The sequence below is a fragment of the Cydia strobilella genome, chromosome 13 (genome assembly GCF_947568885.1).
Source record: "Cydia strobilella chromosome 13, ilCydStro3.1, whole genome shotgun sequence".
NCBI lineage: Eukaryota > Metazoa > Arthropoda > Insecta > Lepidoptera > Tortricidae > Cydia > Cydia strobilella.
In genome coordinates, this window is record NC_086053.1 from 9,318,813 (window position 1) to 9,336,610 (window position 17,798).

The 17,798-nt window shown below is 33.9% G+C and overlaps 1 protein-coding gene across 1 annotated transcript in view; it reads left to right on the plus strand.

Annotated features, from left to right (window-relative positions):
- LOC134746660 (synaptotagmin-15-like) overlaps positions 1-17,798 on the plus strand; it is a 71,990-nt gene that overhangs the window by 43,099 nt on the left and 11,093 nt on the right. Inside the window, exons 6-11 of the mRNA XM_063681163.1 lie at positions 3,304-3,392; positions 5,581-5,705; positions 7,010-7,103; positions 12,201-12,368; positions 13,394-13,501; positions 15,239-15,455. Of these exons, the coding sequence (XP_063537233.1) occupies positions 3,304-3,392; positions 5,581-5,705; positions 7,010-7,103; positions 12,201-12,368; positions 13,394-13,501; positions 15,239-15,455 (801 nt within the window). The remainder of the gene's footprint in view (positions 1-3,303; positions 3,393-5,580; positions 5,706-7,009; positions 7,104-12,200; positions 12,369-13,393; positions 13,502-15,238; positions 15,456-17,798) is intronic.

Genomic DNA, 17,798 nt, shown 5'->3' on the forward strand with positions numbered 1-17,798 from the left:
TATTGCTAGTTACCATCGTAAACACTGTTAACTGACCATTTGCATACCTTACTGCAACGAGATAAGGTTTACCAATGGCCAGTTAAGGGTGTTGCTCATTGACAAATAACGTGTCAAATGCTAGTAGTATGTTGTTGCATTACAAACTTGTAGACTGAGCATGTAAAAAAAAAATTACCCCCATTAAAATATAGCGCAATCGCTTCTTCTATCGATTCTGAACAAACTGTTTTTAGGTTTTCAGTGGGTCATGAAACACCGTGTATATGTAAGGTAAGCTGATTATAATTGGCACTTACTTTAACAATTTGTTTTGCTATTAAGAATTAAGAATCTGAAAACTAATGTCAACTTTAACGGTATTATCAAATATCAGCTAGGTATCTATGTAACATATTAAAATATTATAAAATTAAAACTAAATTCAAACCTGGAAATAAAATAAAATTAATAATCTAAGAAGAAGTATATCCAAATTAAATATAATCATAATCATAATCAGGTACTTTAGGTACTTAAGTATAAAACTATACTTAAGTACCTTAAGTACCTACCTACAAAAAGCACACCCCGTTAGGACGGCCTGCAGCATAGACCCCATGACACGGTGTTATTGTCTGTTTTTATTAAGATAATACCACATATATTAATAATCAACGATCAGCTTACTGGAAATAGGTACCTATTATTTAAACAAACTTGCCATTGTACACTCGACCAAACTTTCAACTTTTGTTTAATGATTTATCACCTCGTGTATCACGACTGCTGCGTCGTGAGCTAGGGAATGCAATTCGGTTATAACCGTAACCGAAATAATCGGTTATAACCGATTAACAAAGGTATGTTGGTTGCGTCATTATGTTAAAATGTCAAAGATCGAAAGGTCGTGGCTGTATATTACATTTTAAACAATAGCGCTCAGATTACTGTTTGACGTCGTTGTCCTGTCCTGTCACTTGAAAGTAATAAGCTTTATTATTTTAACAGCGGAAGGTATTGTTTATGACCGCGGAATTAGATGTTCCACCATGTTAATCTATATATATATATATAAACGTAAAAGTCCTGACTGACTGACTCACTCACTTAAATCAACGCCCAGCCCAAACCGTTGGACCTAGAGAGCTGAATTTTTCACAATAGGTAGCTTTTATGACGTTAGTATTCAAAGTATTCAGTGTATTCAAAGTATCATAACAACCGTTGTTGCGGTTACGAAGAAATTAACAACTTACGATTTTGTACTTTGGAGCAGCCTGTATGTGTCAGTAGCTCCTGAGGTAATAAATAGTATGAAACCTTCGACCTTTTTGATTTTCTTTTTTATTTATGACACTAATAAGATTCTGACTTTTGACAAATGTCATCATTGCCGCATATTTTCGAACAAATTGTCAAAAGCTCTGCCAATGATCAATACAGTATGTTTCTTTTAGTTGTCGATTTTTGAAAATAACTTTTGTTTGGAATGTTTTTTTTTTCTTTTGTTCTTGTTAAAAAATATTAACGTTAGAGCATTCCTGAGAAGTAACCCTACATGGGATTTCAGGGTTTGTCCAATGGTTGGTCCCCCTGTATAAGTCAATTTCATTTATAAATAGTTAAGTATTTTTCATCACACAGTATAAATAGTGTGGTGGGTGCTAGGAAAAGTTTTTACCAACCTCGAACGAATCAACGATTACCAAATAAGTAGCCTTAGGTACCACGACTGCCTCAGCAGTGTCAAACTGACATATTCGATACTGCGAAACTGCCTTTCTATACATCTCACTCGCACTAATATGCAAGTACCTACGAGCGAGATGCATAGAGAGTAAGTTACGCACACGCTAGTGTATATGTCAGTGTCAAACTGGTGGTAGCCGTAAAGGGTTCCTTAACGTGATAATTTCGAATTTCGTGGTTGTGTAAATTTAGAAGACCTGAAACATTTTAGTTTTAGAAATCGTCTGGCCAATTTCATTACGAGACGGAAATTAAGGTGTTAAATGCCAACAATGAGGATATAATAAGAGAGCGGTACTGTCATAGTAAATTTTGTAACCACTGTAAATTCACTGCCATCTATCGACATACTTTAAAACTAAAAATGAAGATTTATTAAAATACGTTAAAATGTATTTAAATATGGATAAATTATTTTTTTATTTGCATTAATTATTTTTATATGATTTTGACCCATGTTCTTTCACTGGTATGCGTTAAAATTGTAAATAACAAACGAAACAGTCAACGCCCTCTATACGAGAGTAGGCCAAAACTAGTGGCGCCATCTGATCGAGAATCAAATTTTCGTGATTTTCGAGGCACGTTTTTTCCTTAGACTGTATCCATCTATTACGGACTTATATCTATTTTTGATGCCAACAAGGTCTGTAATTTTGGCATCCATTATTACAATTACATCGAGAAAATTAACTATTTACATAGTGCACACTGTTATTATTCGGTCGGAAATTGGCGGTTTGCACTAGGGTGTTTATTAAAACATCGATTCCATAAAATATGAGGTATAAGGTTTTTCATGTAGCTTGGGTATGGTTATAGCTTAGGTATACAATTTATAATGCCGACCGGTCTGGCCTAGTGGGTAGTGACCCTGCCTGTGAAGCCGATGGTCCTGGGTTCGAATCCTGGTAAGGGCATTTATTTGTGTGATGAGCACAGATATTTGTTCCTGAGTCTTGGGTGTTTTATATGTATTTATGTATTTGTATATTATATATATCGTTGTCTAAGTACCCACAACACAAGCCTTCTTGAGCTTACTGTGGGACTTAGTCAATCTGTGTAAGAATGTCCTATAATATTTATTTATTTATTATAATGCATTTTAGAGCCACTTGCACCGGTTAAACCGTTAACCCAGTGTCAAGTTGTACTGGTAACCATGGTAACTCCAGGTTTGACCTGTTAACTCCGTGTTAGTGGAATGGTGTAAGTGGCCCTTTAGGTTATAAATTGTACATACGTAGATAATAGCAGTCACCGCACCCAAGCTAAATATGTGAAATATACTCTTTACACCACTTCGTAATAATGGGTTCAGACCGCGAAATCGTCTATATTGCTATCAGATCTATAAATTATACTTATCTTCACTGTATAGTGTTTTAATGTGTATATATTTCTACAACATTGATAACTAGCAAAGTGATGATAGGTATCTTTTGGCTGAATTAGTCCATCTTGTCAATCTTGCTTACCTGAAGATTTTTACAATAAACTTTACACCAGTTTCGATATCTAGTTTGGTATGAACCTGTTTAATGATTTTTTAAATATATTTTGTTTTAGCAAACACGGCCGACCTCGGAGTACTGGACCCGTCTCTCTACAAATCGGATTGCCTCGACGAAGACTTACTCTGGCCCGAGGGCCACGTGGTAATTAATTTATTTCTTTATATAGCCGTTCACTCGATTCATGAGAATTCGATCAAGAACCTATAATTGGAAAGAAGTGCCGTTAAAAAAAGAAGTTTGTTAAATTTACTCGCTTAAAATCTGATGCCACTCCTATAAATTAATTTCTTCTACATCAATTGAATACTTCTTAAGAGTCCCCGGCAAGCTCGGTTCTCCATACAAACGTAGTTACGCTCTCATTTTAAAACGACTATTGCTCTGAAACTTGGTACTTACAATAGTATATAAGGTATATCTAGGTCTAAAATTAGTTTATGTAACCTCAGATAACATAATAAAAAAAATACAGCGAAATTAAGTTTTTCATACAAGTTTTAATAACAAAACTTCCGTGAGACACAGACATATTAAACATATTAATAACGGGTCACTCACAAAACACAACTACACACAACAACAGTTTTCATACAAAACTTGTTTTCGCTCTATTTCGATTGTTTTACATACTAGAGCTATATAAACTAATTTCAAACCTAGACCTCATATCATTGTATGCGCAAAGTTTTATTACAATCCAACAAAGCAAATGAAGGGTACACGGAAAGAACATGTCTAGTCACTTTTTTCGGAAGAGATTTTCATTTCAAAATGTAGAGCTCTTAATCAACTATTAGTTGTATCTTTTGCTACCATTGTATAATATATTGAACACAACTTTTGTTTTTAGTTAAAAAAGATCTGGTCACGGAATTACCATACATTTTGACATGGTTCCAAATTTTAAAACCGTGATTACTCAAAATGTTACTAAAGTGACTAGACATGTTCTTTCCGTGTACCCTTCAAATATTATTAATGCCACCAGAGGAGGTATATTAATGGGCTAAATTTCACTGGTTGACTGATAGAGAATGCATTAAGTCTGCCATTTGTGGTACCATATATTGTGCAATAAAAATAAATAAATGACAACTCGTACATATTTGATAACAACCGTAGAGTACGAGTATACAGTGTGGAAAGAATAAATGGACCCTGGAGGGAAAGTGCCTTAAAACCTTAAGTTAGCTCATTTTTCTCAAAAGAAACATTCTTTTAGTTTTAAAAAGAAACAAAACTGCATTAAAAGATTTTTTGAAATTAGCTTGTTTCACCCGGGAATCGAACCGACTAAAAATTAAAAAAATAAACGCTATTTTATTCTACTAGGTATTCGATACAGTTAATGTTAATGATAACATTTCTCCAAGAAACATTAGGCTTTACACTCGTCTGTCGTATAAAATGTCCATAAAATCGAATTTTTAGTATTCAAGAATATTTTTAGACAAGCAAAAAAAAATATGTAAAATCTTAGAATGCAGTTTTGTTTATTTTCAAAAAAAAATCATTTTTTTTCCCGAGAAAGGGTCTTGACAGACGGACTGACGGACGGACAACAAAGTGATCCTATAAGGGTTCCGTTTTTTCCTTTTAAGGTACGGAAACCTAAAAAAATGCCTTAATTGTCCATATCACATTTTTGTAATCCCAAACCATAAAACAAAGCATATTTAATGTTTCCACAGCCTTGTGTTATAAAATTTGTGTGCCTTATGAATATTTAATATACATAAAGCCAACGTGACGGTTATTATTGACGACTTTTATGTATGTAGATAAAGAGCTCTAACAACTTTTTGTTTCAACGACGCAAAGGCAGAGTAACGTTTACTAAATAATTTAGCGCGCCTTTGCAGAGCTCTGCGTTTTTTTTATTTAAACGAATCTTTTCGTTGACTAGGTACTAATTATAGCATTTCAAAGGTCGTTATTGTTTAGTAAATGGCCTGTCAGAAGCTGATTGAAATACCGTGGTGCGTAGGTGTAAATCGTAAAACAAATTAATCTGGATCCTTCCGCAAATTCTGCTTCCCTAAATTCGAGTAGGTATATCCATCTTTTTCATTCAATTGTTGCAAGAGCGAAAGAGATAAAAACTGATGAACTCTCAATATATGATAATAGGGCTGTAAAAAATTGAGTTCCACACTCCAGTGCTATTTGCACTCCAATAGATTGGTGCGATTTACAACCAAGCGCATATTACTAACTTATCGTGTGACAGTATTTTTATGACGCCATCTATAGACGAGCTATGCTAATAATTTGGCTGCATGAGTGATGTTCCTAGTCACGTGATGACCTTTCGTTTTAATTTCCCTAGGGGCGCGTGTGGTTCACGCTGAAGTACGAATCAACCACAGAGAGACTTCAGGTGCACATTTTGAAGGTGAAACATCTGCCATCTCGCACCCCTGCTCTTGCCAATGCCTGCGATCCGTATGTAAAGTAAGTATTATTTTCGTTAAGCATTGCTCTAAGTGAAGCGTCATACGCGATTGTATGACCACATTACAACAACGATCATGTAAAAAGTCAACTATCTCGGTGTCTATTTTGGTTTGTCAGAATATATTGGTTGCAGTCTAATCACATAACATATTCTACGGGTTAATAAATCTTGTAAATTTTACTTTAAGATATGAGTTTTGTTCTTATACCAATGCTAGAAGCAGCAATCGAACTTCACATTTTTATATCATACGTAATATATATAGCTATCACGGCATGTGATCGGCAACGGTGACCCTAGCTAATTACAAGCGTGAGCTCTAACATGGCATGCAAAGCCAAACTTACTTTTTAAAAATTCTATCGCGGTGGGGCAGTCAAGTTGACCAGACATTTATAGATATTATTATAGGAGGGTTTCGGCGGGGATTTACGTATCTGACGTTTCGCATGAAAATCACTGAGACGAACGTTTTGAAAGTTCTTTACGCTCGTTTTGACACGATAACGCCATTCTGGTCGTAGAAAAGCATACTTCTCCCATTTGTCAGCTGGTATACTGCAGGCAGTTAGGTGACGCTTAAGCACGTCCTTGTGCTGCTCACCTTGGTTCCGTTTACCAGCTGATAGCTGGGAATTGAAGACGGCTTTCGGTAGTCTGCAATCACTCATACGCCAAACATGCCCACACCACCTTAGCTAACCATTCATCAAGAGCGCCTCCATACCAGGCATCTTGCAATGACGAATTACTTCAGTGTTGGGGACGCGATCTTGCCATCTTATACGAAGAATAAAATGCAAACAGCGTAAGTGGAACGTGTCTGGCAAGTGAATGTCGCCTTTGAACAAACACCATGTTTCCGAAGTAGAAGAATCGGGAGAACCATGGCTTCGACAGCGACAACTTCGTCTGCAGCTTTAGATCACGCGATCCTCAGACACAATGCGTTAGCCGACCGAAAATGGACGCAGCTTTAACTGAATAATTGTTATTAAGTATTAACAATAATACGTCACAGAACGACTATACTACATATCTATTTACAATGACATGTCATACATATTTATGCGATGCGTTTTCGTCATAATTATATTTTGCTGTGTTAGATCCGAGCACATTGCACAATGTATGATAATTGCATGCAACTACTTAGTTTCAAGAAAAATATGCGCTAGAAGCTTTAATGTTCAATTATCTATTATTATACTAGTAGGTCAATCTATTTACCTACTGATAATTTGATAGAATACATACACCTATATGTAATAAAATAATTCTAAAATATTATTGTTGATAGGATACAACTGATGCCAGACGAGAGAAGAGTTCTTCAAACCAAGCAAAAGAAGAAATCCTGCAACCCAATGTTTGACGAGACGTTTGTCTACCAAGTGAGTTTATAAATTTAGTTCTGTTTTTTGGAAGATATCAGACAGTTGAAACAGCAAAAAAAAGTAGCCTAGGTTATTGTAATTGATGCATAATTGTAATTTTGTTAAGAGGATAATGGAAGACCGCTTCTCCATAAAAACGTAGTCCTCATTTTCCTCCCTGGATATTGACATTATGAAAAACATTTTTACATAATCTATTGTACCTATAATAACTATGGCTATGCGCCTTCGTTAGAGTTTTTTTTTCGATTTTTTAATTGTTATTATGTAAGAATTAGAAGCGAAAAATAAGTTCTTTCCAAATTTTTAAAAGCTCTTAACTTATAATAATTAAAAAATCATCAAGAATACATCAAGTTGCGTTAAAATATTTTCTATAATGTTAATATCCATAAAGGAAAATGAGGACTACGTTTGTATGGAGAAGCGGTCCCGTGACGTGACTTCGTCCCCTTTCGTTTAAAAACCTTTCGTTTCAAATTAGCGACGAGCGTGTTTATTACCTAAATATTAAATTAGCCAGTACCACTATTCGTCATATACTTTGTAGCTCGGATTATTTTGTACTAGCGACCTGGCTCCGCACGGGTAACACAAAACCTTTACAAATACACTTAAAAACTTCTCAAGAATTACTCTATTGAAACCGCATCAAAATCCGTTGCATAGTTTTAAAGATCTAAGCATACATAGGGACAAACAGACAGCGGAAAGCGACTTTGTTTTATACCATGTAGTGATTCTGTTTGGTTTGGAACTTTGTTTGACATAATTATTGAGTCATAATGTAATTAATGATTGTCAGATTATCATTAGTCATAATTCCGAAACCGTTAACATTTCAGGATTTTCGTAAGGTTATCCTATAAATAGGTTAGGTTAGGTTTGTTTTATGGCAACCCTGAACGCGTTTACGCGTTTCTGAGAAAAACCAAATTATGACTAACGAAAATGCGGACAAACAATACATTATGGCTTAAAACTTTATGAGAAACAATAGAGAACCGTTGTGGAATTATAAACTCTCCACACTCGTTAATGCAAAGCTATTACCCGTCTAATTAATCATACTACTTATAAATTTACTGGTTGACTGAACTAGAGTTAGGTACACAAAAGATTCATGTGCATCGTCATGTGTGCATCGTTGCCTTTATAGTTTATATCTGACCAGTATGATTTCAAATACATCCTTTCAACAATGTAAGTAAACACAAACGTAGTACATTTAAAACAAGGTATCTAGTAATTAAAATGTACCGTGTAATTAAACGCCTTTGTTGGTCGTTCCTTTTAATAATCGTTACTATGTGGCGGATACACACGGTCGGCTTAATATGCTGTAATTAACACCGTTACCGCCACTCGCCAGGTTGACCTGTTTTTTTTAAAGTGCAAGAGCTGCCAATTAAGTAGGTGTAAATGTAACACACGGAAATCATTATCAACGTGGAAATTAATGAATCGTCAAATACCCTTGACTTATTAAAGTAACGAGAATGTAATTAATATATCGCTAAGAAGCCAAAACTATCTTAAAAGGACATGGTTTGTTTGAGTCGGTAGTAAAAACTAGTTCTTAAGCAAAAGCACAAGCATATAAGCCAAAAAGAATAGGAAAATGTAACAGTTTAAATCCAAATACTACTATACCTATAATTGTTGATTGGCTAATCTCAGTAAATAAACACAAGATTACCAAAGAAAAAGGCGATATTATCGAGACCGTGTTATTTACATAGAAGACTAAGTTAAATATCATACGAAAGTTATTTTCTCGAAGCTTAAATTGAATGTATTCCCTCGGTTCCAATTCCCCATACTTGTGCTTTCATATGAAGGTAAAGAACCTCATTCGGTAATCTGATGACGTGTTAACTTTCCGTTTTTCTACCGTTCGATTCAAAAGAAAAAGTACGTCAAAGGTCGTACTTTCATTGAGAGGGGCGATAGGTGCAGGATAGGGCATTTCATTCGAGATTTAGGTATGATAACGGATACATTTTCTTTGGATTCAGTTAAAAGAGCACGCTTTTTTATTGCTTTTAAGTTTAATTCTAAACTCATTATGACACACTCGACTTTTACATATTATAAACATCGCCAATTGTATTTCATTAGCAGTATTATGTACAAGACCGTTTTTAAAATAACAAATATTCAATAGATAAATACACAAAATATATTGAAAAAAATATTGCGTTTTTGTGTCACAGGATTTGCCTCACGTCTTCAATAAACTTTGCGGCTTATCTTATTATTAAAGTTGTGCTAAAACAGAAAGTATTTTCGAAAATATTTTGCATAGGTTGTGTAGAATAGGGTAGGTTAGGTTAGGTTTGTTTTTTTTTTTTCAGAAATGTTAATAGTTTCAGCACAATAAGGGTCCATATTGGGTTGCATACAAATGAAAGTCAATATTTGATACGCATAACCACTTGTATCATAATCATCATTGCGCATACAAATAAAAAGTCATGTTATATTGTGCCATAAATTTTTAGTCATAATATTTGATGTCATACTCAGCAGTTGTCATACACTTTTTGGTCATATACATATTAATTATAATGAATCAAATTTCATACAAACTAAAAGCATATTTATCGATACTTTTAAATATAATTACATATAACGTTTTGTACCATAATAATTTTGAACCATAATGATTTAATGCATACTAACTTATAGGTATTGATAGCCGTACATACACCCACCTCCATAACGTCTAAAAGAAAATAATAAGCAACACAAGACTCCTCGAAAGAAACCTTTTCCCTAATAACACCAAACACTTAATTCGACGGAGCCCCGCTGACGCGGGGCTTCTATTTCTGCGTAGTTTGTCCTTCGGACAAGTAAAGAAACCTAACGAACCTAACCTACCTACTATTTAAATAAATCTATCTATTATAAAACCGTTACTCCTACTAGAGGGGGCTTCGATCTCCTCTTTTATACGGTCTTTGTGTGGTTATAATTATGACTAAAGTAATATATGCTTCATGGGTTCCTCACAACCATACATATTTATTATTCATGCTTTTACCATTTATGAAAAAAACATACTATGACCACTAAATATATGACTTAATTTTTTATGTCTATATTAATAGTATGCACTGCAAAACTTCGAACGAAGAAGAATTATGGATATCAAGCATATGAATTAAAATTTTATGCGAATTAAATTAATGACTAAAAAAATTATGACATAACTCATTTATGACAAAAACCCAGTTATACTCAGGAATAATTCTAAAGATTTTTATGACTTACAATTTTATGCATAAAGTGTTATGACAATTAAAAATATGACAAAAGTTATTATGCGACCAGAGGGCGCCCCAGACCATAGCCATGGCTGTACCTTTAGATTCTCTCATAATCAGGCATCGTAAACTGCGAGCGAAATCCATTGAAATGACGTATGACAACCAGTTACAACCCTAGTACTTCAATGGATTTCGCTCGCAGTTTACGATGCCTGCTCATAATACATTATTGTTTCTTTTAGATTAAGTGCACTCTGTAAATGCAACATGCTCAATTTAAATGAAAACCCGAATAAGAAACTTTTGCTACGAAGTGTAGTTATTAAGATATGATTTAAAAACAAATATTTTATTATTATTTTTATCACATAAATAATGAAATGAAAGCTGCTCCGTCGTAGCGGTTAGATAAGATAAAAATTTGTTTGGTTTGATTATTCAAGATTGAAAACACCTGAGCGGTAATCAGATTTTGTTTATTTGTTTATTTAAATAGGTATTGATATTGTTATAATATTATGATCTTCACACAATTCGCAATGCATTTCGAAAGTATCTAGTTTACAATTAAATTATCCGCCTTTTTGTTAACTTTTAACACAATAATTAATGGCCCTAAAAATACGAATTAATTTATATCTTTTTTAAGATAGGTAAATATGTACTTATTTATATCGATTTACAAAAAAAAACCTACGATGTATTGCGTAGTTCACATAACATAAAATAATGAAAATAATGATATTTGTATTAAGATTATCAGCTGCTTAAATGTTCACCTGCGTCAAATTACCCTTTGTGAGCAACGTGATGCAAAAATAAAACTTTTACGTTAACCTCTCATGTCAGAGTTCAAAGGTTTCAGATCTATAAAACAAAGGTTACGCCCACAGACTGTTGTTTTAATTATTTTTGGCCAACAATAAGTAAGCATATATATTACCTGGAATTGAAATAACGAGTTTGATAGATTGATCGAGGTGCGTGTTATGACAACCAAAATGATTGGTACGAAAGTTAGTTTGAACATAAATTAAACATGAAATGTATTAAGAGCTGTACATGTAGGTATATCCAAAATCGCTTGGTATACTTAAATAAAACGAGACAATATATCAATCAAGTAGGATAATATTTTAAGCTTAAGCATTGGGAAAACATGAAAAGTACGTACAATATTTAAATTATACATGTTGTATAAAAATAAGTTTAAACATAAAACTTAAAGTATCCAAGTAATTTTAATTAATTTCTCATTAAAAGTTAAAGGTATTCGGGATCGTTTGAACGATCAAAGTCCTCGGTTACTCGGATTACTTGGTTTAACAGTCATTAAATACATCTACTCACAAAGAGACTAACTACATATGTAATGTGATGTTCATATAAATATTACAAACCTGCGATATTTATTATTATTTAATAGGCCATGTCTACACACTGACAGATTAAATATTAGGTTATCATTAACTGAGTGAGTACTTGAAGTGTAGTCTTAGCCTTAATATAGGCTACAGTATACACTATACGTGTGTTCTCTGCAAACTCGCTATAATGGATGGCTTTACTCTCGTGAGTGTCACTTATTATCACCACGCGATTGAAAGGGACAGTCAGTCACGCTGTCACGAAGACAAATACGACCATCATGTCCGTGCAGCATCAGTAATGAGTCGATTTGTATACTGGGTTTTTGTTATGATTTGTACTGTTATACCTTTTTTGTATTTACAATTAAAATTGTAAACCTCCAGTCCGTAGCAGCTGCCTAAGTAAAACGCAAGACCTATAATTTCCTAAACGCAAACAAAATCCTCAGATCCCGCCTGGAAAACTGGACGGGCTTACACTGAAGCTGTCTGTTTTGGACTCTGGCCGAGTAGGCAAAGGGAAGCAGCTTATTGGACACGTCATCCTGCCGCTGTCAGAACTCGAGGGTATTGCTCCTGACGAAGAACCACAGCTGTATAAAATGGATATTGAAAAGGTACATTACATTTTTCAACACATACCTATATCATATGATTTCTTGGCAGAAAATTAGTTTAGTTTAGTTTATTTCTTTCATAATGATAAATTACAATATAAATTATTCTTACACTAATCTATATCAATTTATATTATGATCGTCAATTATTCGGCATGCAAACATATAATTATAAAATGTCAACAATGATAAATCAAAAACAATACAAATTATGAAAAACTAACAATTATAAGTTAAAAGGTATTGGAAAATTACTGTCAAATTATAACTAAATAAATAATGGAATACATGTCAAACAAAAAAGGTATTTCGTAATGATCGTCATACTAAAACTAAGAGCAGTAATAATAACAGTTAAGAACTATTGTCAAATAAAATCCAATTTACAAAAACTATAATGTCAAACAGTTATTTAAATTTTAGTTCCATGTATTCATCTACTGAATATAAAGGGTTATTCAATAAAAAGTTCCTCAGTCGTTGTTCAAATGCTTCGTCAGATATTTCATATCTAATTTCAGCTGGTAGACGTTCATAATAGGTTGGGCCCATTACTCGCGGATTCTTACATGAAAGTGCCATGCGACGCGGCACTGTTCGCAGTCTTCCCGTCGATCTGATTTGTTTGCCCATGACTTCGACACGTTTGAATATAGAAATTGTTATAATTATCTACAATATTCGTATATACAATTTTATAATTACAATCTGCGAACTATTGTAGTAACACTAGCTTGATAAGAACACACATCTATTTTTTTGGTATGAGAATACTAATAATATTTTTTTTACGTTGACGTCATTAGTTGTAGTTATTGCTAAGGACCACCCCATATTGTTTACGAGTTCCCACTTCTTATTTTAATCCACTTAAATAAAGACACGACGTCATCTTGAAGTTAATTAATAAAATAAAGAATTTATTTATGTTTGAATGATTTTAACTCGAGTAATTAATTCCAAAAGTCTTTGGAAGTACGAGTAATTAAAGATTTTACGTGATAACAGTGTTTTCTTTGAAACAGGATCTTCAAGAACCGACATCGGACTTAGGTGAAATATTGGTGTCTCTACTGTATAACGAGAATCTACATCGGCTCACAGTCACAGTCATAGAAGTCAGAGGGTTAAAGGTAAAGTTTTAACCTTTGAAATATTATACATTCTAAATTTCAAATAAAACTAGAGATGCACCTGATATTCGGTTAGTATCCGGTATCTGGCCTATCCGGCCCTTATTTTAATATTCGGCCGGATACCGGATAGTAACTGTTTGATTTCGGAGTAAACAAATTGGATTTAAGAAACAGTCACGGTCATAATCGTACTCGTTTATTATTTCAAAATAATTTAAACATTCGACTCACTTTCGAACCTAGAAATGAGTCCGCGCGAACGTTTACTACAAAACAGGTCGAATATTCGGTGGCCGGATACCGAATACCGATGGTCAGGCCATAAAAAAATCCTGACAATACTTTCTAAGGACGGCCACTTGTCTGCGAATATGTCTGCGTTTTGGACTGAAGCTAAGAAGTTATTTAGTAATTCTATTGCTCGGTACGTGGGTGCGTTTGAACCGTGATAGGTGCGGACATTTGGATATGCGAAAAGGTTTCTGGCTCTACGTGCGCTACGCCCTACTGCAGCTATGCCCTAGTTGTCTGGGGTAAAAATACGTATACGCTCCAGAACGAATGGGTTGTCAATATGATTTCTTAGAAGTAGACAGTAGTGTAAGGCAAGCGTTTGCTTATGCCTTAGCTCGAGAGACTAAGTAATTATTTTACTTACACATTCAGCGACGCCCAAACATTCGTTTTAGTTTCACACCACCTACATTAAAGTAAGTTTTGTTAATACTGGTTACCTTACCTTAAACATAAAGTTTTTGTAGTACCAAAAAGGTCCCTGTTCTCGATATATGTACCTTATAAAACTGAAATACTCAGAAAATATTTTAATAAATAAAATTATTTTTTATTATTTTATTATTATAACAAAACTTCCGTGAGACACAGACATATTAAATATATTAATAACGGGTCACTCACGTGCGTGCGTGCGGGCCGCAGTCTGCGCCGGTCCGTCACCGTCAACGCAAGCTCCTGATGATACTCCTCGGTACGGAGTGAAATATGTCGAGCGTTTTTCGGCTTAAAATACGTGAATGACCCTTTATTAATATAAATATATTACTTGAATAAAATATAATATCTCAGAAAATATGTCTGTGAGTGCGCCTAAATGCCGCCACTCTTCTCATACATTTTATTTGAAATCATCAGAAATTTGTTAATTACATTTTCAGATTATTTTTAAATATTTAGAAATGTGTAGGTTTCAGGTAAATTGAAGAACCGGGAGATTTTCCTTTTGTACATATTTTAATTACTTGAGGCCAGTAATTAATAAGTTATTTTCAGTGAATATAATTAATTATTCGTATGTTCATTTTCTCATGTTTAATTCACTCTTGCTTAAAACAAGTGCAAAATGAAATGAAAGATAATTACAGGTTCGTAAATTTATTTAAATTCGCCACTGTGCTTAAAACAGATATTTATTTTTTGTAGGTTCGCGGGTTCTATATTTTTCACCGTCTCTTAAAAATACTAAGAATTAAATAATTGTAAATTCAACCATATTTTTGCGCTGTGAATTGTTTAAATATCTAAAAACCTTTAAGCAAAGCGGACTATCACAGATAGCAGGAATCTGTTGGACGAGCGCAGCCCATGAACGGGTATTGTGGATAATCTTTCGGAAAAGCCTTTGCCAAGCAATTGACATCCTTTTGCTTATATAGCTACATTTTCCCATGTCATTTTGCAATATTTTAAAATAATAACAATTATATCCTTGTTTAGCTGGATCCATCTTCAAGCAAACGCGAGATGGTGGTCCGCGTGACACAGGAGCGTGCATGCCGCGGCGTGCGCGCGCGGCGAACAGCGGCCGTCGAGATCGCCGACAACGGGAGCGCGATGGTTTCAGAATGCTTCCACTTCAGACTGCGCGCGGACGAGCTACATACCACGAGTGTGACCGTGCAGGCGTTGCAACCACACTCGGTTTATGCCAAAGGTAAAATCTTTATCTTATTTTGCGACGCTCTAGTATTTTCAAAAATTCAGTGATCAATTTACCTTGCCTTGAATGTAAATACACTCAAAGTCACTATTAAATTATAGCATTATAGCAAGATAAATTAATAGCATAACGTTATCAAATATATCCGATTTCCACATAAGTTTACCCGAAGGGAAAACTCGCCCTAATCGGCCTTTTCGGGTTTCCTGACCCGTAAACTGCATCGAGAGAAGAGACCGATTGCGCAAACTTAACATATGCTGCATGCAGCTAGCTTTAAATAAATTTAACACTTCACTAACTAGTCATTATAGTAAAAAAAACCAGCCAAGTGCGAGTCGGACTCGCGCACGAAGGGTTCCGTACCATTACGCAAAAAACGGCAAAATAATCACGTTTGTTGTATGGGAGCCCCACTTCAATATTTATTTTATTTTGTTTTTAGTATTTGTTGTTATAGAGGCAACAGAAATATGTACATCATCTGTGAAAATTTCAACTGTCTAATTAGCTATCACGATTCATGAGATACAGCCTGGTGACAGACGGACAGCGGAGACTTAGTAATAGGGTCCCGTTTTTACTCTTTGGGTACGGAACCCTAAAAATTAGAATGAAATTGGACTGCCATGGGCACTAAAAAGTCTAATGAGACTTTAAGTCGTTTATTAGGATAAAGTTTGTTTTATTTGTTGCGTATGAGATAAATAAAAAGGTATTCATTATTTTTTACTTACATTTTATAATTTAATTGCCATTAATTTACGTTTTTCTTACTTTGAGATTTGTTTTACAGGACAGGAGGGTCCTTATGCTTCATGAGGACCATTCTATCAAATTTTCTGATGGAATTTCAGACAAAAAACTCCTTATTGCACTTGAAACATAAGGATAAGGAACCTTCTGTTATGGAAAGACACATATTTTTTGCTCATTTAGGTGAAAAAAATACGTGAACATCCATGCTATAAGATTAAATGCTATGTTATCATTAAATGGCTACCTTACTTGAGAGTCATGCGACACACAACTACACAATACTTGAACAAGGAAAAACCTAGATTGCACTTTTAATAACTAGACTATGCTAAATCCCATCCCTTCCGCATCACACGAGACGATTTCTATATAATTTTACGTTATCCGTATTATTCATAAAAGGTATATTTGTTAAATTTTAGACTGGTTTTTGTTCCATAACTTTAAAGCTTAGAAATCATCATGGCGATGATAAGCTAGCCTGAATATAATTTGATATTCTAAGTATAACACTTGGACTAATGACGTGATTCTGCTTACAGTTTTTACTTTGGACTAAGAACTAGATCTTTCATCGCAAATCATCGTAAAAAAGGTCAAATAAGTGTGTTTGTTAAAGTGTGAACTAGGAGTGAAATCCTGATTTTAAAATCTGTTAAAATTTTATATTAATATGATACGATCGCTCACGCTGATTGTAGGATTGTACACGCCAAATGTACAGAGTACATAGAGTCGTTGACATCTCGATCTCGATATAGGTTTTTTAGATTTAGATTTAGATATTTATTCTCATAATATAAAATTACAATATAAATTATCTTAGACTAATCTACACGAATTTATATCATGATCAGTATATACAATTTACATTATTTGATAAATTCAAAAATACAATTTAATTACATAATACACATTACATTATATATCAAATAAATTCAAAATTACAATTAAAAAAATAGGTATACCAAACCAAATAAACTATACCAAAACTTCCACAATTAGAATACCGCTCAAGGTTAGCTTTTTACCATAACCATTTCCCATTTAATTTTTTTTTGATACCTACATATTTAAAAAAAATTACAAAATCTACAACGTACTGACTTGATAGCATTTTAAAACTTCGCATTATTACTCAATACTTGTGCAAGATTTCATACAATAGATATAAACACATCAAATAACATTTCCAAATCCACACCGAGCCATAAATATCTGTCATCGATCAATCTGAAAGTTTGCAGATAGGTAAAAAATATGCCACAAAGTTTGCACAAGCAGATAATACCTACATATAATAAGACACCACATAATATATTCCATGAATTCGGTCCCTGATTAGGGTAAAGATTTACGAGACGTGCACACATTTGATTCACAATCCTGGCAGTTTTGTATTTTAGTATTTATAGATACCTTCACATTTATATTGTAAAAGTAGATATTTTTGGTAAATTAGTTTCCTTGAACCTTACTTTCTGTGCAGAAATATGATTTTGTTAGTATGCTTGTCTCTTTTTACGCATTTTTGTTATAAAACAAATTTATGAGAATTACACGAAAATATTATTAGTT